The following is a 26505-nucleotide window of genomic DNA, read 5'->3' on the forward strand; positions in this document are numbered from 1 at the left end:
CTGCAAGCACAAATTGTTTTGAGATAATTGGCCACTTGAAACGATATGCATAAACTATCGGTTTGTTGATCTTTTTGATATCCTTTTCAAGCTCTTTCTGTGATGTTATCAAAATGAAGTCTGCATCAGCAGCTTGTGCCACATCCCTTGTAAACACCTTCCCACCATTCCGAACAATAACTGGAGTGAGTTGTTCAGCATTCGTGATGCCACTTTTGTCCTTCTCGTTAAGTCTTCCAGAAATGACAAAAGTGAGTCCATTCAAAACTTGAGGATCAGGGTCACAAAGTGATGTAATTTCAACAAAGAAAGGAGGTTCTTTAGGATTAACAGCCACTTTTACACGCTTTTTCTGTGGAGTAATTTCACAAACCATTGCCTTGGTTGTCTGCCCACCTTTCTCAATGAAGACTCTGTCTCCTCTCTTGTAGTTGTCAGCTTCCTGGCTTCGCAGAGATGTATCTTCAACATTTAAACTCTTCAGTAAAGGTTGATTTCCTACTGCTGCTTCTGACTGAGGGAGTTGATGCTCTGGAGTAGAAGACTGAAGAGTGATATTGTTATCAGCTTTATGAAGTTCCCAGTTCACATCCCATATTTTCATCTCGAGGTCATATTCTGAAATTTTCAAAGAAGGCCAATTCAGTTCATTCTTCAGGTGAACAGGCAAATCAAAAAACACTTCTTTGCTGGCAACATTCTCCAGAATTTCTGGGTAAGGGCTTCCTGCATATTCACTTGCTGGTGACGATACTGTCTCAGCATGATTCACATTAAGTGTAATCTGCTCCAGCTTCTTGCCCTCATACCGTAGTTCGAATTTGCCATTCCTTACTCCTCTGGCATTTATGTTGCTGATAAAGTGGTTTAAAGTTTGTTCTTTGGCAGCATGCCCTCCCATAGTTTGCTGGCCTTCTAAATTTAAACAGGTCATACAACGATCAAACACCATGTGTTCTGTTAGTCTACAGAAGCAGTGATTTCCATCTGGAATGTAGCATGATGTCGGCAGTGATGGAAGAAGTGATTCCGGATGCTCTCTGTTGATTCTGCGACCAATTTCTGATCGAAATCCTGTGTTCTCTCCAACCTTGCACCTTGTCTCCTTGGTTTCATAATTGTACATTGTGAAGGAATCTGTACTTGTGGAATCCAACCCACCTCCAAGTAAATTATCTGAAAATTTCGAATCAGATGATATGACCACTTTGTGTCCTCTGTTAATCATTGATTCTATCCAGGAATTTAGACTGCCTCGCTTTGTGGGATCGCCAAGGTTCAGTTCCAAATTAAGGCGCGTGTCCTTTCCGTAAAAAATTGAAAGCGGCCAGTACTCTTCTGGGCTATGGTAGCTTAGACCATGAAACATAGCTTCACTGTTTAATACATTTAGTGTTATTGCCACACTGTCCTTCCCACCAAAATTTCTACCATCTCCGTAAATCTTCCACCATTCATTTGGAGGCAGCCACCAGTACAAAAAGAGCAATGTCTCCCTGAGTCTCTCTGGACTGATTTGCCATCCAGAGTGCGTTCTTTGTGGTTGCCAAACCACTTCAAACTCCCTTCGAAGTTTTGCCTTGAGGATGTTCACCTTGGATTCTGAGTCAAAATATCCTGGCAATTTCCGTCTCAGTTCACGCAACATTTCTGTTGGATTGGTGGTGTCCTGAAGATTGAGCACCTCAATTGCTGACAGGTGATAGTGTTGGGCAGCATCCTGTTGTATGATGAGGTCATAAATCGGCTTCCTTTTCTGGGGATCGTGAGCAATTTTGGCCAAATTTACAACATCCTGAGGGGTTAAACTTCCATCCCAGTTTTCATTATGATCATGATCATCTCCCTTGCAATTAGTTACTGTTTCTGCCAATGATGCAATGAAATCATTTTTTTGAGCCATGATGAACATTTTTTGCGAGTTTTGTAAGTTCATCTCTCTGCAGATTCAGGCGACGGACAACTTCTCTGGAGGTGAACTTTCGCCCCTTATCTTGTGTTTGCCTTATGCTTTCTTGGCGTGTCAGAAGATCTTGAGTGCGGATGCGTTTAGACATTGATGCTTGCTGATCGTGATTGCAAGGTGGAGTTACTGTCAATGGCGTTGCAAGAATTTGGGTTGATGCACTTGTCGATGTTGATGGCATTGTCGAAACTGGCGTTGATGGAAGCACAGGAGTTTGTGGCTCAGAAATAGTGGTTGGATATTCAGATAATGCAGTTGGTATCATAGATGGTTGTTCAGGTGTAGATGAAGGGTGCTCACTGGGTGTTGTAGCAGCAGCATTTACAAGTATTCCGATTAAATCACAGCGCAGTTGTATTGCAGTAGTTGTTTCCTCCCCTTGCAAAGTACTGGTGATGGTAAATAGTAGCAGAAGTGCAGCTTGGCATGACATGTGGGTGCGAATTTTTGCTGCATCACGTTTGAATACATATTCTTCTCTTACAACTAAACCTGGAGACATCAACAAAAAGTTGTTCTGTTTAATATAAAGGTAATGTGTAATGCCATGATTTCACCTTTTAGAAGTGCATAATATTTGCACTTGGTTATTAAACATAATTTTCACATGTCTTGTTGTGGCAGATCTGGAGGAGGGCCTTGGCCTTTTTAGAACAAAAAGAGGCCCCAAAAAATTAATTTTGAGAGAAGCCCCATTATTTTTGGGTATGGATGACTGGCTTGACACTCACCAGAGCCATTGATTTTGGCTGGCACAACAGCCAATGTATAAAATTAAAAACTATTTGTCAATGAAACACATTTCATAGCTTTGTTAACTGTGGTTATGGAGTGCTTTGCAAGAATTTCAACAATTTAAATCTAATTGAATAATCACAAATCACAAAAAAACACTTTGCTGGATTAGAAAATATAGCTGTAATGTACTCTGGCGTGCATAACATACGGTTAATTCCTCGTGATACTGAGAAACAACAAAAAAATACTGCAGATCCTTTGTTTAGTTTTTCAGTTTTTGTAACAAAAATTTGCAAAAAACTCAAACAAGCAGAGGTAATTTGTTGTATTTGAAAACAAAACTCGTCTCAGCCTAAGATTTTACTTTCATTGGAAAAGATACTGGTTATGTCCAGGTAGCGATGACTACAAAAAAGACTGGGATAATGTTTCTTTATGGAACTCAAAATTCTCACAACTACAATAAAAGAATCGTGTGGTCGCAAGAAAGGAGAATTTATAGTTCATAGTTCTTTAACATCGTTCGTTCCTTATCACCTTCATTGAACTAGGATTATTAAATAAAGAACAACAATCAATTTTTTTCAAGCATTCAGATTTATTGTGTTGTATCATTAATCGCAAAAAACACTGGCTTTAAAATACAATATTCTGATTCGTAAGCCTTACCGTGCTTTTGAAGAACTGCGTCCAGATGTTTGTATCCCTTCTTCTTTACGTGAGTTTTCAATCCAAGTGTAAGAAGAAATGAATTGTCAATCTTGAAGAACTTTTTGTTCCCAACGAACGTCGCTTTCAAGTTTTCTGGCCACATTTGCGGGACAATTGTCGGTCAAGAGTGTCATCCTAAAGGTAAACAATGGATTTATTTATACGTTTCAGTCGTGAGCTTACCGATCAAGGGAATCGCTGACTTCACGGTGGAAAACATGTAAATAAGTGACCCTGTGTTTTGTACATTAGCTCAATGAATTTCACATACGTTTCAATGGACTTACCGTCAAAAGTGCTTTGATTTCTGGAAGGATGAACTGCCATTTAGACTTCTGAGATTTTTAAACACGCTGTCACCTTGAATTCGTTCGATTAACAACTCGCGTTGTTGTGATCCGCGATGCTGACCCGAAACACACAATTTGTTGATACTGCCGTGACACTAAACTTCTGAAAAGATGAAATGTCGTTGATAATTTTGAGATTTGGCTTAAAAAAAGCTTGTAAATAAACTTAAATTCGCCCGATTCAGCTCCGCTTAACTCACGTTGATTTGTTGGTCGTCACAGCAACCACATGGATCTGACCAATAGAAATCGCGTTTGATTCATTGCCGTGACGTTTATACTCGACTCGATCGTTTCGTACCAGAAAAGCTAAAAGACAAAAGAAAACATCTAAAGGAACAGTAAATGACAAACGAAAGGGTACACAGAATTCAAAATCCAACACACTCGTTTTATTTTCTTCTTGCTTATGAATGTCTACGTTTAATTCGGTGAAAACGGGCCGACTTCCAATAGCTAGCTATCGATCGACAGAGTTTTTTTATAAATAATCGAGCGGGCTTCCGTTCCATGGGTTTATGTTCACTTGGACTCATCAAAGCGGTATGATTTTAACAAAGCGAGACGTCAAAAATCGTAGCTTAGATTTAAATGAACACTGGAATGAATAAAAGGAGCGAATTTATTGATGAAAAACATTCCAGACACTAGAATGTTTGAGAGTGTTTTTGCGGTCAGACGCCGAGCAATGCGTTCATGTCAATTTCTCAGCCTTTCCCGGGGCCTTTCCACGTGCATGCTTTGAGCTTTTCCAGACCTTTCTTACGAATAAATTAAAATATGTCGCAACAATAGGGTTTAAAAAATCAATCAAGCAGAAATCCTAACACAAAGCAAAAATATCGCACCTAACATCAAAGCGTTTGCGCTCGTGCAGTAGCCAGCCACATGTTCGGAAAGTAATCGGTCCGTGAATTATGAATATTCAATGAGAAAGAACAATAGCGTGAATATATGAATAATAATCGACCCACAAAATGTGGGTACACACTTAAAGCGTGCCTGTGTTGTAATGAATTTATGATATTGTCTTATAGGGAGTGACTCAATATCGTTATTTGTTTCATTTGCACTCACAGGTGCAGCGATGCGACAATACAGCGGAGGACAGTTCCCTGTTTAAAGAAGAAAGAGTTGGAAAACTTTATCAATATAAACACAGATATATTAACAGGACTTTGAAACTGGGCGTGCCTAAAAACTGCGATGAAAACCTATCCCTTATAAGTGCAACTAAGCTAGATAGGCGTTGCTTATTTAGAAAACTGAGAAGAAGGACTTCCAAGAATGGTTAACAAATTGTAAGGTTTGGTCGAACGATATAAGGCATAAGGTTTCTTCTGTGTTATAAGGCCTCAGTTGATGGAATCAAAACTAGTGAAGGGGTGGTGAATGGTATAAGCGAGATTTGGCAAGAGGCGAGACAGTTGCATGGAACAGCCATGGGGTCGCCTGTTTCTGTTGTTGTCGCAGAAATTGTGATGAAATACGTAGAGGAACGCGCCCTCGCAGCTTGCCGACAAATGATACCGCTTTGGTTACGCTACGTTGACGACACTTTTACCGCCGTTCACAAGACGAAATTGACGCTTTCCACGACCACCTAAGCGAACAGAACGCCGACATCCAGTTTACTAAAGAAATCGAAGAAAATGGAAAACTTTCTTTTCTAGACTGTTTGTTAAGCCGCGACAACAACGAACTGCGAACGACAATGTCCAGAAAACCGACGCATACCGACAGATTACTTGACGAATCATCCTGCAACCAGACTTCACACAAAGCCACGACTATAAAGACTTTGACGAGACGAGCGCAACTAGATACCTTGAACGCGTTTTTCACAAATACAACCACAACGCTGACTTTATTAGACGAAGCATTTACCGACCCACTGAGGCTGACGCAACGAACAGGAACCCAACGCCTGTTACTACCGTGACTATACCTTACATTAAGGTCACTTCTGAGACCATCTCACGGATCCTACAGCCCTATAACATCCGTGTAGCCCACAAACCTACAACTACGTTACGACACTTACTGACCAACGTTAAAGACAGGGACGTACCTAACAGACAGGGAACAGTTTACAAGATCAAATGCCCTGACTGCCAGCCTTCCTACATTGGTGAGACTGGCAGAAACCTTAACACGAGCGAGACTGACTGAACACAAACGAGCTACTAGAAATGGTGATGCCAACAATCACATTGCTGTACATCACCAACTGACAAACCACAACATTGACTGGGACTATGCTCAGTGCTTAACCTACAGTACAAACTATTTTCAACGACTGACTCTGGAAATCTGGTACACTAACCTAGAACAAACGCCTCTTAACAGATGTCAACAACTACCGGCGCCTTAGAAACGACTTATCCACGACTGAAACGAAACCGACAAACGGACTTCTAACAGACCGACTTTATTTGACGAACAATATAACGACCAAAAACCGACCTATTTGACTAAAAATACACGGATCGAAACCCACCAATTACTGATAACAAACTCTACACGAGTCTTTCAGCCGATACCATCATAGCTAGACTGATCAATCACTTTCCACGGACCAGACAAAAAAACATCATCGACTGACAAAACTATTCACTTGACTCTGAAGATGACTTCCGTTCAGGTTGTCGAAACGTCAGTCACCAACAACAGTTCTTTCAGGTTGTTCTTTTCAGAACTACCCTTACCCGGATGATCACACTATACGAACTACTGATACTCCTGGGTTCAAACCTTTTACTATGTTTCCTAGTCGTCTTGGTAAGGCAATAGCAATACCTATATAACTTCTATTGCAACTCTCAAGTCTGGATCTAAATGTTTAGAAATGCAGATCTCATTTGTTTGTGTCCTGTGATACCCAACATAATTGTTGCACGTTTGATATTATGGACAGAAAGTTGGTTCTATTTCGAAATTCGAGAGCGTCAGGATGACGTCTGCTCAACTTGTTTTTGTTTATAGTTAAAGTGATTTGATAACAATGTGTACGTACATACATACCACATAACCAAATAGTAGGCTAAAATCCTCATCGGCTATTAAAGTGCTTACTATTTAGACATAGACTAGAGCAGTATAACAATAGAAGTACTAGAAAGAGCTGGATTGGTTGGCCGAAGACATTTACTTGAAAAAACGGTTACAGGAAAAGATATTGTAGTTGCCTGATGATTGCTTCGGAAGAAGCATGAAACTCCGAGTAGCAAGTAAATGTCTTGGACCAACTAATCCAGCTCTTTACTTCTATTGTTACATACCACATACATGTATATACGTGTGCCGCTCGTTATTATCAAACCATAGAAACACATTAAGACGAAATCCGATAGAAAATCGAGCAATTTTAGGTTTTAGTGGACAAAATTCTGGTACCAGAATAATTTTAAGTATTTTAAAGTCATTTTTACATTTTCTTAAAGCTAAATACATAAATAATTGCCTGAAATAACACCGAAAATACATTTCAAAGTTCAGAGAACTCGTGCAAACACAGGCAAAATTTCATTATCAGTTTCATTTCACCAGTACTTTCAAGTGTTTCATATGAAGTTTAACATTCGTTTTCGACGTTTGGTGTTGCTAGAAATGATTTCTTTTTTGAGAAGATATTTAAAACAGTCGTACAGAAGTTTGCAATACGATGTAAATAATGTTGGCACTAGGTTTTTGTCTACTTGTTACTCGAACTTCTGGTGGATTCCGTCTTAAAATATTAAATACCAAAACTATCAAATGCAAACTATGCAATGCGTTAAATAGTATGACTTAAGCCTGCACCTTCCAGTTCGTCTTTTCACAATACTTCTACAGAGTATAGGCCGCTGATGAAATCCATACAGGTCTGACAGTCTTCAGATTGTTTTTAGCTGCTCTCTTTCCGCGCGCCGATTTCTCCATCATTCGTTCTTGGCGGTGTCTTCTTAGTCTCCTTTTCCATAAGTAATCTGTGTAACCCTTAAAATTCTTCGAGGAATAGCCCATTTCTGAGTTGCTTTTTGATTCTGTGTCAAAACGAGTTTTCGAGCGATGCCATTCATATAAAAACGAGTTCATCCACAACGTTCATTTTCATGCAAATTAAACCTATTTTAATAAGAAAGCTTTTGCACGACACAATGTAACTCGGAAATGCCTATTCGCCATTGAGTGTCTGTTCAAGTTTTATAAGGGACTTAAAAGAGCCTTTTATGACTGTTTTCTAAATGACCTGTTTCCTTTATACCCTTTCCTATATTTAACTATGAGATCCCTACGCTTTCAAATAAAAAAGAAATCCATCTCGGGAGGGGCCTCTCCATATTGTCCGGAATTTAACGAGCTAGAAAAATCCCTCCTGCCGAGATTCTTTCACAGTCTAATATGACATTTTGACGTAAGGAGGAGTCAGACGCGTAGTCCAAGCTAGTTTCTAGAATCTCTACGTTGCGATAACCTGTGTACATAACAGGAATATCAATAGAACTTTAATTAGCAGTTGCTCATGTTTGCTATTTCTTTGATCTGTTGAAAGCTCTAAAATGGACAAACATTCCAGTATTTGGTAGATCACGTTTTCGCATCTTTTGGGTATATGAAATATGATCGAATGGACTCACGGAAGGGTGAAATTTTACATATCTGGAAAAGACTTCGAAGAATTCGATTTTTATCAATGGCTAAGTAAATATGGCTTCCTGAGTTTTGTTTCAGCGTTTTACCAAACCTAAACAGCCCACATATGTTCACCCAGGCAAGAAATTCTTCGCGTAAGCAAAAAAAAAGCAAAAGCTAAACTTGAAGATCGAACTTTTCTTATAACAGACAATGAGTGATGAGGTGGCAAAATATCGGACCATAGCCTAAGCAAAGTCACGTTCCACGAAGATCTTTTCTTTTTTTCTTAATCTTAACCTTCTCTGAAACAACAGTGCACACTGTTGTAATGTTACCTTGGTAGCAACAGCATTCGGGACATTCCCTGAGGACGGTTTTTCAGAGGAGTTCACGAGATTGCCGAAACTACTGTAAACTGCTCTTTCTAAGTCTTAGGCTTATATAACTCCGTAAGGGTTTTTAGATGGGCTTATAAACGGAGGGGCTTGTATCCGAGGGGGCCTATAACCAGAATAAAAAACAACCGTTTCGAAACGAGCTATAGCTGCACATGTCAGTTGATCGAAATCGATTTTACATTTACTGGATTGAGCTTTAAAACATTATAATAAAACGAACTCAAAACAAGGAAAGCTAGAGGGGGGGTCTTATATCCGGAGGGGCTTATAACCGAAGTTATTTTTTGGCTTACAACCGGGGGTGCTTATAAGCTGGGGGGGGGCTTATAAGGGGCAGTTTACTGTATTTTTTCAAGGTTTATGTTTCTAGCATAAGGAAAATGGCGGTCTTGAATCTAAGTGGCCATTGGCCCCAATCGATACTTCGTTGCTATATGAACATTTTATTACCGACAAAGGGAATCATCTGCTTGAATAAATATTTCAATATGATGATCTCTAGCAACAATCATGAATTTCGGGTTTGAAATCAATGTCTCGAGGTTCTGAAAATTACTACGGTCTCGTAAATCGGATACCGTCGGAACTGTTTAGCCGACTCATGCTTCATTCACTTTTTGAAAATTTTATCGTCCTTTTCTCTTTTAATTTCTTTTCCTTAATTTTGTAACCGAAGTAACAGTCATAATAGGAATCTTGCTTGAAAACCACCAGGTAGAAAACATAAGTTATGACAATTGGTGACACGCAATCAGTAAAATACAATCAATAAAGGTTGGCTCAAAACAATTTCCAACACTTAGATTTCGATGGGTCGTTTATAACCACTCTTTATCACTTGATGCTACAATCGTGGTATCAAAAAACTGCCCAATCATTGGTGAACATGTTGTTATCATTTCCGTGACACAATCGGTTACCATAGCAACAGTATGATCTCCTAAAAACACCCTTAATTACAGCTTTAGGGGCTTATAATTCAAAAACGGCACAGTGACCACCTTAGATTTTCAAAGCTTCAAGGTGGTTCTGAACTCTATGAACAGACTTTTTTTAACTCTTCGAAACGTTACGTCTTATCACGCTTATTAAGAGTGCGTTTCTTTAAGAAAATCCAAGATTGGATTCTTAAATCCGAAAGAATCCGAAAACGGATTTTGCGTTTCTTTACTAAACAGATCAATCCAAGATCTCTGCGATCATGGTGCGTCAAAGGTACCCAAGAATCCACTCCAAGTGTGGATTCTTCGGTTCCTTTGACGGACCATGATCCGAGAAATCTTGGATTGATCTGTTTAGTAAAGAAACGCAAAATTCGTTTTCGGATTCTTTCGGATTTAAGAATCCAATCTTGGATTTTCTTAAAGAAACGCACCGTAAAATTTGATGATATAAAAAAAAATTCACGCTGCCGTTATTGAATTATAAGCCCCTAAAGCTGTAATTAAGGATGTTTTTAGCAGGTCATACTGTTGCTATGGTAACCTAGTGACCAAGTGATAAAGAGTGGTTATGATAACCAATCAAAATCTAACTGCAAGAAACTGTTTTGAGCCACCTTAACAAATAAAGAAAGAAAGAAAGAACTATAACATAACAGAAAAATTTAATTAAAATATGTGCAAATATAATACCACTTATTATAATTTTACTGCTAATATCCAGCAAGCTTCTTTCTTGAGAATGGGAACTTTTGCATTTTGAAGAAAGTCCTCATTCCAATGTGATTAAGTGATATTGAACAATTAGATTATGAGTTCGAGATTGCTATCACGCATAAAAATCGAGAGAGAATAATCCAATTGTTTTACTTACTATAAATCTTCTAGTCGTCCAAAACTTTATCTAAATCCTCTTCATAGACACTTAAAAAACATAAAAAGTGGTCGCTAGTTCGTTAACAAGCGCATACTTAAATGCTAGGCTACTTACCATCTACAACAGAACTGATAGTGAGTAGTGTAGCCAATCAGCGAACGGCATTTGTGATAGAAAGGTAGTAGATTTATATTAGCCGAGAGTCCTCTCTTGGTAGGCCACGTTCGGGCTCCGAGGCTTTCAAGACACAATTGGAAAAACTTTTGAGTTGCTTTTGTTCCTTAATTCCCAAAAGAGACTTAACACCACCAAATATAGAAATTTATTCTGAAAGCCTCTGGGCTATGTTAAAATATTGATGGCTCGAATGTGGACTGTTGTAGCTTTTCGGGATTCCGCTTGTGTGAAACTTTTTAAACGAGTTAAGCATTGCTAGAATAACGTAATGAACTTGCGCAATTGCAGTTTATCAGTGATGGAGATGAGTTCTCTCGAGTACGTACATTAATGCTTCGACTGATTTACGTTTCCATCAATTCATTATCTAATAGCTTCAGCGAAATGATCGAAAAATGTATGTCTCACTAAAAACCCTTTTAATTCCGCAAACTGCAAACAGCAAATGGAACACGTACATGTTGTCGCGTGATTTTTGCCGTCAGGTCGGCAAAATATCGATTGTAAGGTAATAGCTACTTTGGTAATATTGTATGGATTTATCTTGAAACACGTAAAGCACATCAGATAAGCATTATACGTCAAGATAAAAGCTGATAAGGAAAGAAACAAGGTTAATATCGTCAATTTAGTTCTTTTTAATAAAAATAGTGAAACAAAAATGCACACTTTTTAGACCTGTTACGTTGATGTCTTGCACTTGTATTGTGTTTTAACTTTTCTGCTCAATGAAAACAAGGAAAACGTCGTTTTCTAGAAATCTCGTATTGACTATCAGCTATAAATGCGAAATTCTGATAGTTTTATGCAGCGCGATAATTTTTTTTTCTCACTGTAGTTGGAAAAGCGATGAAATTAAACTGAATCGTTTCCCACAAAAAGGGCTTCAGAATAGTGTTTTCTAAGGCTCCAAATTAAGACTAGTCCAATAATACTGACAGAAATAAAGAAATAAAATTCGCTTGTACAGCAAACGTGATATATGTAGAGTATTTTTGAAAGTATAATGATATCGATTTGCGTCGCGTTGAATAAACAAAGATGTTAACTATATCAAGCACCCAGGTGCAGTGTTTTAGCAACTCTAAAGGAATATTAGCCTTTACAAACTACAATGACCTAGTTTCATAAGCTTGTGGCCTCAGGCCAAAATATCCAACTCTCTCTTCGTCACTTTCGACAAAGAAATAGAATTGACGAAAATAAACATTGTTCAAATATGGCTTACAAAAAAGATGTATTCACCGCGATAGATTTTTCTTTCTGCTAACCTACATATCAATGGAATCAATAGATTTACTCTAAAATAATTCGTGCGCCCTGGTCAGCTATCACGCGATAGAAATCAGGAGCTGATAATCTAATTGTTAGATAGACTGGCCGAGATTGAAGCTTTCCGAAATTCCGTTTGTCTGAAGCAATTCAAACGTATTATGCAGCACTAGAATATCATGGCGATCTTACGTAATTACAGTTTATCAGTGATGGAGATGGGATTTCTCAGGTACATTAGTACTTCGACTATGTTTACATTTTTATCAATTCCTTATCTAATAACCTCAGCGAAATGATCGAAAAATCACTCGGTTACAGCACTTGCCCTGTCATAAACTGCAAACAACAAATGGTACAGTTGCTGCGAGATTTTTGCCTTCAAATCAGCACAAATATCGAGGTTACAGCTATATTGGCAATATAGCATGGATTTATCCTGAAACGCGTATAGCACAGCAGAGAAGTATTATACGTCAAGATAAAAAAGGGAAAGGGAAGGGAAACGCCTCTTAATCTTCGTACTTTTTAGAGCTATTACGTTTTGTTTTACACTTGTATTGTGTTTTAACTTTTCTGCTAGATGGAAACAAGGAAAAAGTTGTTTTCCAGAAGTCCCTTTAGTTTTATGCTGCGAGAGGAAATTTTTTTTTCTCATCCTAATTGGGACAAAACGAAGAAATTAAGCTAAATCGGAATAATAAATTAAGTCAAATAACACTGACAGAAACAAACAAACAAAACGTTTTTGTGCAGCGAACGCGACAGATTATTAACAAAGTATCGATTTGCGCAGGTAAAATGCATCAGAGAGGTACGATACAAAGAAAGGTTCAAGATTAATACTGTATTGTCAATTTAAGTGCCAGTATTGAAACTCGGCCCAGTCATGCGTCTAAATCTGAAAAAAATTACTAACTACGTACTTTTTTAACCTATTAGACCTATTACGTTTTGTTGTACCTATGTATTGTCTTTGTACCTCTCTGCCCGGCGTCGTTTTATAGAAATCCTGTTTTGATCGACAGCTAAAACTGTGAAATTCCGATCATCTTATTCTGCTGGGCAAACGTTTTTGGCTGGTTTTGGGTGTTTGTTGTTGTTGTTGTTATTGTTGTTTGTATTTTTGTCACCGTACTCGGAAAAAATGGCCCAAAAAGAAACTGAATTAAATCCAAACCAATAGTTTGGCTGAACCGTTTCCTCAGGATGTTATTTCTATGAGCCCAAATTAAGTCCAATAACACTGACCGAAACAAACAAATAAAATGCGCATGTGCAGCAAACGTAATATATGTAGAGCGTTTTAAAAAAGTATATCGATATTGATATGCGCTCAGTTGAATAAAACAAAGACATTAGCCATATCAAGCACGTGCAGTGTTTCAGCAACTCTATAGTAACATTTTCTTTAAAAATTGCAATGAACGGCTTCTTCAAAATCATTTTCCACTTATATTTTGGCTAGGGAGTTTCTTCAATCAGCCAGAGTTAACCAAATATCATCGGTTTTTTTTTTTTTTTTTTTTTTTTTTTTTACTATTTTGCCACCAATTTATATTCCATAGTCATTTATCCCGCGTATTATTCAGCACATTTTTGACCTTTCAGTAGACCCGTTTCCTGTTCTGGGTATTGGACTGGAACTAGCTTGTGACTGAGACTAATGCGAGGAGTCTTTTCATGTACAGATTACATTAACCCCTTTGTTGATGATATTCCCCCCGCAGGAGGCCTCTACTGCTGGCTAGCTAGTTCCAGCCCAAAACCGAAAATGGCAATATGCCTATTATTGAAGAAAACAAAAACTTGTTCAAAATCATTTTCCACTTCTGTTTTGTTTGAGAATTTGATTCAATTAACCAGGGATTACCAGATATCTTAGATTTTCTAATATTTCTCCAATAATTTACATTTCATTCTCAAATATTCCGCTTTCATTATTCAGCAAATGTTTGACCTTTCAATTGCTGAAGGAAAAAAACACTTAACACTAAACAATTCCGGCTATCTTTGTGACAGTAGAACAGTATTAAAAACAATAAAAGGCCAGGTTTTTCGACGTCAATTAGTTTTGAGTGTGGCTCTTAATGTTGTGGTCTTGAACGTCAAAGGGACAAAATTCCTTATTCCGAAAGTATGCAAGGGAATGTTAAATGATATAAATAAAGGTTATATGAATAGGCCTGGAACTTTCATTAAACCTGATCTAGTCAAGTTTGCAGGAAAAAGAGTGAGAGAAATGGATGTAACACGTATTTTTCTGGTAAGTTGGCAACTTAAGTGAATGTTTCAATGCTGGTGATAAATTCTCTAGTGTGAAATTTAAAGTTTGAGATATTCTACGTTTGTTTTTTAGTTTCTTATGTTTTTTCTCTATGTAATTGTTTTATTCATTTTTAATCATACCGAAGAAGAACATTTGTCAGAAATTCACTCTGAATGGCTCATATGGAATGTACGTTCTTCTGTCCAAAAAGCATAGTTTCAGAGTAGGAATTTTCTTTAGAATTTTTTTCCATGTACGCTTAATTTCGTAATTATGAATCGATGGTATTCGAAGAAAAAACATAGAGGATAGTTCAACCTCAAACAAATTTCTCACTGCAAGAAACACTGGTGTGTCACGTCATATGATCACGTCATATGGGCCTCTAATGCCTTGTCTAAACAGAAAATGATTGGCAACCAAACACGTTCAAACATTGTTTGGTGACCAAACATTTTCCCGTTTGGACCCCTTGTTTGATCGTATCCTATGGTGTTTAATCTTGTTTGATAAAATTTGAACGATGACAAACAGTTAATCAAACGTTGTAAGTTTGGACGGCGATCAAACATGTTTGATACGGTTTGGCACTCAATACAACATCAACATGTTTGGTCACCAAACTATTGTTTGATCATGTTTGCTCGCCAAACATTTCCCGTTTGGACAGGACTTAACAACTCCATTTCATCTTCTTGTACATTTCTCCTTTCCTAGACTCTAGTTGGGTGTACGTTGGCCCGCGTAGAATTAGGATCAAGCCTGCGAACGTCATTTTCAAGACTGAAGAGTCTCCGTTCACATTTTAGAAAACAAAGCTCTTGCAGTGGAGGCAATCTTATCAAGATAGATACCGACGACTGCAGGATTTCTTCAGCTGGGAAACGGCAATGTAAACCAAAATGCAATGGGTCTTCTACCAATAACGCACGGACGAGTAAGTAACAAATAAAATGGGTTAACCTCGGGGAAAATCCTATGAATTTATTCTTAGTTTTGGAGCTATTAGTTTCCTGGATTGTGTTGTTTATTGTTTGTTTTCGGTGGTTTAGGCTTTTCCACGATCTTAAGTTTGATGCTTTTCAACCATATGGTTGCCATGATCTGTGGAATTATCGAAATGCTACGTTCCTCTGATTATTCTAAAAAACTTAGTTCCGAACAAATAATGAAAGAGTCCCCTCTAGCTTTCTCCACCCTGGCTCCTGTCTTCAACGGATAAATAATCTATAAATACAGAATATAATTCGCGTAAATGGAAAACTAAAACTATATGTTCAAAGAATGTTCAAAGAATACTGAAAGTGCTAATGTTGGTATTTATTTATAACAAATGCTATATCCTTCCGGAAGCGGGCACGCTCCAGGAGGTGTTTGCCCCATCACCGTCCAAAATTCCGCGCAAGCTAAGGACACTATTGCCAAGTCGAAGCTGGCAATACCCGGTCAAAGTGACGAATCTAAAGAGGACGTTCGAACTTCTACGACTGCGATCCTTCAGAAGGCTTGCCCACCAAACTACAGAAGCATCGCAAAGGAGAAAAAACAGCATGGAGACGGAAGACGGCTTAGGAGTCATCATGGAGGCCGACAAAGGAAATTGCTTTGTAGTCATAGATTAGACTCTATGACACAAAAAGATGTCTCCTCAAGGCCGAATGAAATGCGTGATGAAATAATTACAGCAAGGTCTCCGCGAATGGCCTCAATGCCTGAATTTAAGAAACAAACAATTGATCGATGAATGAATTTACTTAAATCTCACATCTAATGATGGTTTAAGCGGTTCTATCAAACATCACATATAGGGCCATCCGTTCAGACCCATCGAGACATGTATTCGCTCTGCAATTTATAAATGAGACAGCTAAATTCCTCAGCAACATCCTAGAAATCTATCCAAAATCGCGATAGCTTTTCAAATCCAAATTCACAGAAGATTTCCAACGCAAAATCCAAGAAGACGGAACTGTGTGTCCTTTGAGATTGCTCAAATTTTCAAATGTTCAAATGTTGTTGTTTTTGTGGTCAATGCGCTTAAATACACCAAGCTAGTAAACAGGCATGCCACTTAAACTTAAATTGTTTCTTTGTTTACTGTTGTCCCTATCGACAAAGCCTATTATTAACTCAGGAAGAAATTGGATGATGACGCTTGTCTCCACTCCAAAACCAAACTAAACTTTGTCGACATTATTTGTTTGTTTTTATGATGTCTTACAAATATTCTATTTACAACGATGTCGAATTCTTAGAGTTTATGGCCTTCAAATCACTAATAAACCAACCAGAAAACATCCTTTCTGCCCCATGTTCAGGGGTTACATTGTTTAAAACCCGAAGAGAAAAAGCATACAACTACATAAGAATGTGCATGTGCTAAGGCTTCTAAAATTGAAACCGAAGCATGGACTCTAGATCATACAACTGGCAATTTGGCAACAATTATTGAAAAATGAAATAATTGCATTAGAAAACCTTCAAGTCATGGAAGAGGGCAATAACGATCGAATCTGCAGCTGACAACAATTCCTGCCCACCTCCGAAACAACATGGTATTCTCTCAGTTTCGGTCAACACTTAAGGCTACCGTCCACACTAATCGGTCACGAAAACGGACCTTTTCGAATACGCTCTTCAAACCGGAGGAATTTGAAAACGCCGGCTTTTCGTTTTCGTATGGAGGGAACACAGCACGGTTTGAAAACGGAGCTTTTTGATAGTTGAAGAGATCGAGCAGTCGGCCTATATCAAAAGTTCATAGTCAATGTTAATCCTTAATTTTTACGGCAGAACGCTTTTTTGAAATTTGCATTTTGAATATTGGCCATGGATCCTCAAAATTAGTTGAATAAAATTAGTCATGGAGAAACTACATGAACTGCTGAAACCCACGGAAACTTCTTTTCGTAAGTAATTGAAATACTCGACCTACATACATGCACATCAGCTAAGTCTACGCCGGACCTAACTCGACTAACTGCAAGATCTAAATGACCGACATATTTTATAGAAAAGTACAAACGACAAAATAATGACGTAAACCGACTAGCGAAACTCATAAACTATATAGTAATCAAGTAAACTACGGACGACAAATTATGACTGCATGACCTACATCAAACAAATAATGCGATGGCGGATCCAGACCTTCAGCTAAGGAGCGGGGAGAGGTTTGCTTGCCCTGCCGGCTTTTCTTCCTTCTGCGATTTTTTCTTTTTTTACCCAAAATAAGGGGGACCCGGGCCCCCGGGGGCCACTCCCCTAGCTAGATCCGTCACTGTAATGTAAACTTCACAAACTCCATGGTCTTCAGTACATAGTAGCTCAGAGTATTAAAATTACCTTTAGGGAATCATTTTATGTAGATTGTTAAGTACTAATTACCGCGTACTAGACCACAAGTCAGTGTGTTCAAAGCTTTAATTTTACTGATAAGTGAATTTCATTCATAAAAGGGTTTATGATTGTGAAAACTGGAGGAAGGAAGTGTATTCAATTCACTGATGAACCAAGCGGCACTGTATATGCCCTGAAAGTCGTCAACGGCACGAGTATCACTTTTGAGGTGAGTTAAATCAGGCCAAATCGATGGCATGAAATGACCTTTCGTCGTGAATTTTCAGTGAATTTTTGTTAGACCCCTCCACAATATGCCGAAGGAATTTGAAAACGGAGATTTTACTCCTGAAAATGCATCAAATGTTTTCCGTCCGCACAACGCCGGAGGAATTTAAAAACGGAACACTCACCGGTCATTTTCGATATTTGTTTGAGGAAAACTCGGACAATGAAATCACATGATAATCATGACGCCATCGTTTTTGAAAAGCTCCGTTTTTAAAATGTTTTCTGTTCCCACAAAAGCGGAAAGCCGGTGTTTTCAAATTCTTCCATTACAGGCCAGAGTGCTTTCGTAATGCTCCGTTTCCGCGACGGATTAGTGTGGACGGAAGCCTTAACAGGAGAAACAAAGCTCCATTTTCAAAATGCTCCAGCGTAGCGTGGACGGGCCTTAGAATTCGCCTCAGGCTCAGTGAGTCTTAATCGGCAAATACTTCATTGTTGCTTATTTTCGCGTGAATTTAATTTCGCAAAAATGGAACGGGGATATATTGCGAGAATTAAATTTCTCGATTTGGCAAAAAAAAAATCGGTAAACGGAACTAAATCTCGCCAAAATTGTCAAAATCTGGCACAATTAACTTTCAATCAATCAATAATTCTGTGTTTCATTTTGACTATCTTGACGGCTATTTCGACTGTGTTGGACATCTAAGTTATTTTAAGATAACTAAAAATCCAAATTAATTGAGTATTCTTAACAGCATTGCACACGGAACATCGGCTCGTATTCCGACAGGCCCACTTCGAAAGAGAAACTTCTAGAAGTGATGGTGTCAGTTGCGCAGTATTTAAAGCTAAGAAAATTCTAAAATAGACTAGCGACTTTTGTTTTTAATTTTAGTTTTTAACAATCGTCATTCCCCCCTCCCCCCCCTCCAAAGGCAAAGGTTTGTTGCAATGTTTATTGATTCGATGTTTTGGTTATTGCTTCAGTCACAGGAACAGTTGGGATGCGACAGCGCAACTGGGGATGAGTTCCTGTTTGCAGGAGAAAAAGTTGGAAGACTATTTATATATAAGTACATGGCTACTAATACACCAATGTGTTTAGGAGTTGCTAGCGACTGCGATGAGAATTTATCTCTAATCAAAAGTACAAATTTTCGGGACAGACGTTGTAAATTTTCACTCCTCACCCGACGAGATCGTTAGTGGTAGGTTTGACTTTATATGTATAAACTTGCGCCACGACTGGTGTAAGGTCAGCCGCACGCTATATTAAGAGACTTTTTTGTTTGAGGGTAACACGTAACAGTAAGTAATATTACTGATGAACTTGTGGCCCTCTAATAAATGCAAAAATGCAAATAATATAAACTACATTAGAAATAGATATTATTTACAATAGAAATAGAAATAAAAATATTTCTAGAATTTGATAACGGGACAATTCGACTTAAAACGAAGAACATGTAAACATCTATCTATTGCCATTAATTTATATCAAACGATGCCTTTGGAATCAAAAGCTGACTTGCAGGAACTTTCAAGCTGCTATATAAAGCGGTGAAGTTTTTATGCCGCTTTGTGATACGTATTTCATTTCATCCAATGATTCTTAGAAACAGCGATGTTCACAATATCTCAACTTAAATATTTATATTGATATTGTTAAATTTAAGAGGGAAACGCGACTTGTTGATAGAAGCAGGATGTAATTCATTATTTATGTCAAGACTCCTGTGAAGGAAAATCGGACCCAAGACACCAAACTATATTTAGTATTTTTTGCTAGTGAAATAAAATTTCTTTCTTCGTTCATGCACTTTGTGTTCATTTGAAGACATCAATGATCATCATCTTGAACTCGAACCCATGACCTCTGCGATACCGGTGCAGTGCTCTACCAACTGTGCTATCAAGCCAACTGGGAGCTGGTCACATAGCCCATTGCAAAAGCGTGAGAGGACTGGGAAAGAGTGGGAAAGATATTCAAATGAAAGATCAACTAAACTTGAGAGTCTTAAGCAAGAATTGAAGTATTTAGAGGAGGAAAATGGCAAAATTATAGCTCTTCAAATATCACCTAAAAAGAGGGTTTGTATGGATTGGGTAGACAGGCCACAAAATTGTAAGGGTTTGTATGGAATTTTGCAGCTTTTGCAAGGCTCCCATTTGGACAATTTTCCGCTGAAAACTCTCAAACTTGACTGGGTAGCTTTTCATTCAGTAACATTTCAGTTCAAACGTTTAGATTTTCAATCTAATCAATATAAGAAACTCGTGTTAGTCCTCTCACGTTTTTGCAATGGGCTATTGTAAGATCGTAATATTCCGGCCGTAGATTATAAAGAACACAAGTGAATATATAAAAGATCATATAATTGAGCTACGGAGAAAAATATGAAGACATCAAAGATCATCGTAGGCATACGCACAACTTAAGTAGCTGTGAACTGCACGGTCGTGGGTTCGAATCTCGTTCAAGCCTGAATTTTTTTCAGGCTTAAATTTCACAGCTGCTTAAGTTGTGTATATAACTGTTCAAATATATGATCTTTCATATATTCACTTCGGTCGAGCCTCCTAAGTAAAAAAAAATATGAGAAATTATAACACACTGACTGTGCCTCAGAATGCCGAAAGTCCCATTTCCGAGGACCTCAATTTTATCTCGAATCCCCTTCTCTCAGTAAAATCCTGTATGCGCCCCAACACTTGTAGTGTGTTCATTTGTTATTCCAAAAGTAGACCAGAGTTTTTCATGTTGTTGATTTCGGCGTGAAATATTGTTCGAGAAACATGCGCCAAAATATTATCCAAGTTTGTTATGTTCAAGTGGTGCGATATTGCCCAGGTATTCAATTTGTGCAGTATGAACTAAACAGACTTTAAGACGCCCAGAAGTATTTTTAAAAAATCTAAATAATTTCACTAATACCCATGCAGGCAAAAGTTGGAAATTTAACGGTCGAATACAATTCCAGTTTCAACAACTAGAAAACGTCTAAAGCCATTCATTGTATGGCAAGGGAATGTTCGAAACACGGTCTACAAATTAAAAAAACAGAGTTATTTAAATTGTGCTTGTCGGTAAGGTGTACATATACGGTATCAAAACGTCAAAGATTCACTAGTATATTTCGATTATCAAAATCTAAAAATTCTTTGCTGTCGACATCATTATATCAAAGCTCGTGCTAATTTTCTGCTACAGGGCAGGGTCAAGAATACTTTTGGTGGCAAGAGCTGTGTATTGTAGAAATCAATTTTTGCCTCGCATAAGTTTTTACCGGCTATTGTCTTGAAGACAATCATCTGATTAGCACAAAATCGACATACACTGTGAACCAATCACATCCCTTCTTTTGGTCGAGAACTTTTCGTAAGACAATTGGCACCCAGATTAAATTAGTTATTCAAATTGCACATGTGAAGGATTCGGAAAGAAGCCGTTACGTTGGGTGAATCTTTGAAAGCCCAAATTATTGCCCAGAAATTTGTCTCTTTGCGACAACAGAACCAAGTTAAATAGTTCTAGAGTTGAAGCTCTGTCTAGAATCACAAGAAGAACTATTAGCCGAGAAAGATACGGTAGGTAAGACATTGTTTTACTGTCAGTTCATGGGAACCAAATTGTCTTGTTCTGACACTGAGTCGAAGTTAATTTCGGATGGAACAATTTCAGTCATAACTACACTGTTCTTGGCGAGATATTCAAGTTAGTTTTCTCTGCTCTTTTCAATTCAGGAAGCAGTTGAAGGAATTACTCAAAGCCCCGACAAAGCGAAAAGTCTTCCAAACCAGCCTCGCGAATTTACTACGGCGGTGAGGTGTGCAAACGTTACAGTACAATTCCCGATAATCATTTCAGGTAAATGTACTTTTGTCTGTTAATTTGTTTGTTTATTTTTGCCCACAATTGTAATGCATGTTAGTGTGTTTTATGCGGGTTTTTACGTTGTATTTTGTATAGTAGTGTAGTGTAAGTAGGTCTAGCTTAGGTGAATAAATGTTTTATGCTGCCATTTACTTGAAGCTACTTGACCATGGCGGTGCCCAACCAGAAAGCTCTTGCTACTTTGGTCACCGCTCACAAATATATGTTAGTTATTTTATTATTTACGGCTTCACATTTCTTGCTATTTAATTACTTTCAGTACTTAACCTTATAAATTGTATGTGTAGTGTAAATAAAGAATTGAATTGAATTAAATAATAACCAAAAATTGAGAAACGTAAACTTTGACTGGAAGGAAGGCGTGTCAGAAATTATGAATTATAATGACTCTTCTGAAATCAAAAGCGGCTCAGCATATTTTACTTAACTTCTTGTTTCTCCTTTTTATGTCAGAGAAATATGCCTTCAATCGTATTTTAAAGAATAAGTAAAACAAATTTAAAAAAATCTATTAAACTTGCAAGATTTTCGTGTATCACCATTTTTAATCACTGAGGCACAGTTGAAATTGTGCCTCAGTGAAACTCATCATTTTTTTTTCTGTTCGTGTTTGAAAATATGTAATCAAGTATGACGCGTCTTTAGGAAATTTAGCTGCGAGTAAAAATTGACTTTTTCTTTATTTTTCTTAGTTTTCAGTATCGTCGCTCGTCGAGCAGTCGGTCTATTGTCTGAGCCAGCAGTCCATTCCAGTGCAACCCTTCAAAACTTCAGCATATCAGCGACCAATCTTATGAACATCACCTTGGCAACGAAGGATACAAGTTCTCCTTTTTGGTAGTGGTTAGTGCAGTTCTTTGTGGGTAGGGTAGGGTGGGTAACTAGCTAGAGCTCTGGATGAACCTTACACTCGGTCAACGTTCGGACAACGTTCGGTTTAAATTCGCTTATATTCGGCTGATTCGGTTTAACGTAGGTAGTTTAGTTAGCATTGGGTGGTTTGGGTTGGGCCTCCCCTTTTCCTTTCCTGGGTTTTATAATTTGCCTTCGGATATTTCATTCGTTAAATGTTTCGGCATAAGATTTTATGTCCGGCACAAGATTTAATTTTCAAGATTTAATGTTCGGCTTTTGTCGGCCCAGTTCGGCTTCGTTTCGGCAATTCTTTGGTTTCTGCGCAATCTCCCGCTTAGTGTTTTCTAATTGTTGAAAAACAATTTTCTTGTCATACAGAGTTCCTTCCAATGACAGCAATATCACTGTTATTGATAGGAAATTTTCCCTTTAATGACAGCATTATCGTTGTTATTAACAGGGTCGTCATTATTTCGGCTCAAGGTTCATCCAGACGGACAATTAATTCAATTAAAACCAGAGAAACTAGAGACGGACAGCTTAACAGAGGAACGAGGATTTCACCTGTCATGTTAAGCTGCAAGTTCTCTAGTTGCAGGTAGCTAATTAGTTTAGGTTCTAGTGTATTGGGTATCTGGGACAGAGCACACACCCTAGTTAACTCGCTTACAAATGTTAGTGTAGTTGCCCTCCAAAATCGATCTGCCGGACACTTGATCAACAAGACGCATCCTACGAGAAGACCTTCATCTATATGGATAGTGAACAGTCAGCGAGCATAGCTTGTAAGTTAGTTAAAATTTCCTGGGAGGCTTGTCTCGCTCGCAGGCGGCGTTAACAACCAGATATGCACATGTCTCTTTGCTAGCGTTACCTTGTGGGACGAGTCTCTTCAAGGAATCCGCTTGCATTGCACTTCGCAGGCGCAGGAAGCTTAGACCGTCTACAAATTGTAGGCATTGGTAGACTTCGTATCTGGCGGAGCAAATGGAGCATCACCTGGAGCCTGGATTGAAACAAGTTAACTCGAAAACAGTTGTTAAGACCTCTTAAGTTATATACTAGGACATGGATAAAGAAGAGCCAATTCATCGCCGAACATTGAGACAGTTATAGAGTAAATTAGCTAAGTAGAAGCAACTTCCACGAAGCACAACAATTTGGACAACTGGAACAACAAAACAAGAATGGACAAACAGGAATATCGAAACGACATCGGTTTCTCTCACATCTGATTTGGTTAAAAACAATGGATAGTGTAGATAACATAGGAGATAATTATTGAACTGGTATGTACCACATTGGTGAATATATTTATTATACTTCGAATCCTCTGATTAATTGATTGATCCATCAATAAACGAAACCTATTCAATCCTGTTAGGTCTAATCTGGAATGATTTCGACAAAAATACACATTATTCGCTTACTCACTAACGACTCACTAACATGGTACATGCTAAAACTATTATTCACTTTGAGGTCGGTGAATAATCGTTCACTTATTTAAGCCGTTCCTGTGGAAATGTTTTATCGTATTTGCAAAATAATAATATGAGAGTTGGTGCTGTTGTCCTCTCTGCCACGCGATTCAAACGTGGAAAACGCGCGGATGAATACTGTAGGACATTGGAACATAACGCGCCCTCTTGGCCACGATGTCTGTTTCCTTGGACACTTTGTGACCTTAAAATTGACCAGGTTTGCTTCATAGTTAATAATCGAAGCGAAACAGGCAGTGTGGACTGTAGTGCGGGTTGTAGTCTAACGTTATGCAGTATAGCTTCGCTTCGGCTTCGCCTCGGTGAACGTTTTGATTCGGATTATTTCGGATTATTTCGGTACACAAACGGTTTTCAGCTTTCGGCTTTCGTCTTCTATCGCCAGTCTGCGACAAGGGCCTGGTATCGCGTTTTTCTCGATAGCAGGCCAATTCAAACCCCATGTATGTTACCAAGCAGCCCTAGGTGTTCCACAACCGTGTCACGTTTTTTGACACAGGAACATTCTTGGTTACTCTGGAACTTAAAACAAGATAGGAGCGCACCCCCTCATGGATTACTTTAGGTCCTGTGGCATAATGTAAGCTGATATACCTACAAGCATTGTAATAGTCTTTCTAGAATTAGACATAGACAGACATACTTTATTTAACGTGGACAAGTACACACTTAGCTGTTCGCTAGTTTCCAGGTTTCCATTGTAAGCATAGTAGATATTGTAGATATTGTAGAAATTGTAGCGACTGTTTTGTTAGAGCTAATTTTCGGGAGCAAAAGCGACTAGCTCAAGAAAAAACTTTGGGAATAAAAATTACATTTTAGCAAAGAGTGCACTGTTCTTTCCTTAGTTTGTGGGGTTTTTTTAACTTAACTTCTGGTTTAAATTTATTTAAATGTTTCGCCATGGTAGGTGAAGTATATGTTAAGGTTGCAAACTTTTGCTTGTCCATTTTCGGGGACGTCCTCGCTTAAATCTTATCCGGAGCCAATCAGCCATTCAGCGTTGTTAGAGCTCATTTTCGGGAGCAAACTTCACTGTTGTAAAACGGATTCTACAAATAAAATCACTTTTGCGCAAAAGTTTGTTCTGTTCTTATTTTGTGTGTTTCTTTCGTCCAAAGAAACAACTAAGTAACGCGTGTTTACACAGTTGTATGCTTATCGCATTTTCCACTGTCTCGCTCATCTTGTTTTCCGAAAACTCTTCTATGTATTATGCCGAGATTGCAAAATTTTGCTTCTCCATTTTCGGGGACGTCTTGCTTTAAATCATATTCGTGGCTCTGGAACTTTCTTGGAGCTCACTTTCGGGAGCAGAAGCGACTGGTACACTGAGTTGTAAATTACAGACGACATAGAATAAAATTCACTTTTGAAGAAAAGGTGTATTTTGTCTTCATTTGTATTTTTTTGTCAGACTAAATAAAACTGGGCTGAACGTAACTAGTAAGTAACTATAACTTACCCTAACACATTTTTCTAACAGGGTCGCACGCTTACCGCGTCACCAATTTATCTTTCCCTGTCTTACCTAACTTGTTCTTGGAAATATTTTGGATTACGTTGAGGTTAGAAATTTTGCCTGTCCATTTTCGGGGACATCTGCGCTTAAATTACATCAGTTAGGCCTTGGAAAATTATCGGAACAAAAGTAACTGGTACACTGAGGTGTAGATTACAGGCTTCATAAAATAAAATTTACTTTTGAACAAACGGTGTGTTCTGTCTTTGTTTGTTTTGTTTTTTCTTTTTTTTTTTAACTCACTAATTTCACTATCAGGGTTCCACCCTTATCATATCAAAAATATATTTTGGGTCCTCTCTTGGCTTGATTATTTGTTCGTAAATTGATCAAACGTTTTCGCGAGGTTTGTAAAGGAACATGTTGCTTACTTTCGCTTGTCCATTTTCGGGGACGTCCTCTCTTAAATCTTATCCGTGACCGATCAGCGCTATTGGAGCTCATTTTCGTGAGCGACCTCGACTCCTGCTATTGTAACACGAACTCTGAGAATAAAATCAATTTTGCGCAAAAATTTTCCCTGTCTCGCGATCGGCCAACTTGATCTTCGAAAAATTTTGGATTACTTTGAGGCTGCAAAATTTCACCTGTGCATTTTCGGGGACGCCTGCGTTTAAATCGTATCCTATTTTCGGAGCTCATTTTCGGGAGCAGAAGTGGCTGGTACACTGAGTTGAAGATTACAGACTACATAGAATAAAATTCACTTTTAAACAAACGGTGTGTTGTGTCTTTATTTGTATTTCTTTGGTCTGAATAGGGAATTATACCGTTCGTACATTTAAGATTGGACCTTTACTACAAAACGAAGAAACGTCTTTCCTAATGTATGAAATACTCCG

The 26505-nt window shown here is 38.2% G+C and overlaps 2 protein-coding genes and 2 pseudogenes across 2 annotated transcripts in view; 3 read left to right on the forward strand and 1 right to left on the reverse strand.

Annotated features, from left to right (window-relative positions):
* Positions 1-4800, reverse strand: part of LOC149115831 (uncharacterized) — a 5549-nt pseudogene extending 749 nt beyond the window's left edge.
* Positions 1-5109, forward strand: part of LOC149115830 (uncharacterized) — a 10288-nt gene extending 5179 nt beyond the window's left edge. The window contains exon 3 of the mRNA XM_089285225.1: positions 4845-5109. Coding sequence (XP_089141351.1) covers positions 4845-5060 — 216 coding nt within the window. The 3' untranslated portion in view covers positions 5061-5109. The remainder of the gene's footprint in view (positions 1-4844) is intronic.
* Positions 5110-5111: 2 nt separating this feature from the next.
* Positions 5112-6830, forward strand: LOC149115832 (uncharacterized; annotated as a pseudogene).
* A 7393-nt stretch (positions 6831-14223) lies between these two features.
* LOC110041821 (uncharacterized) lies at positions 14224-19704 on the forward strand. The gene is made up of 4 exons (XM_089285722.1): positions 14224-14313; positions 15034-15253; positions 17775-17884; positions 18877-19704. The coding sequence occupies exons 1-4, from the start codon at positions 14224-14226 to the stop codon at positions 19093-19095; spliced, it is 639 nt and encodes a 212-aa protein (XP_089141848.1). The 3' UTR covers positions 19096-19704.
* The last annotated feature ends 6801 nt before the right edge of the window (positions 19705-26505 follow it).

This window comes from Orbicella faveolata, unplaced genomic scaffold (assembly GCF_042242905.1).
Source record: "Orbicella faveolata isolate gen_17 unplaced genomic scaffold, um_ofav_v1 contig_13, whole genome shotgun sequence".
Lineage (NCBI taxonomy): Eukaryota > Metazoa > Cnidaria > Anthozoa > Scleractinia > Merulinidae > Orbicella > Orbicella faveolata.

What these genes read in the sequence shown, in the direction of transcription:
- LOC110041821 (XM_089285722.1), top strand. Translation starts at nt 14,224, where the DNA reads ATGAATAGGCCTGGAACTTTCATTAAACCTGATCTAGTCAAGTTTGCA. An exon ending in ATGTAACACGTATTTTTCTG is followed by an intron (nt 14,314 to 15,033) that starts GTAAGTTGGCAA and finishes CTCCTTTCCTAG; the next exon opens with ACTCTAGTTGGGTGTACGTT. An exon ending in GCACGAGTATCACTTTTGAG is followed by an intron (nt 17,885 to 18,876) that starts GTGAGTTAAATC and finishes TTATTGCTTCAG; the next exon opens with TCACAGGAACAGTTGGGATG.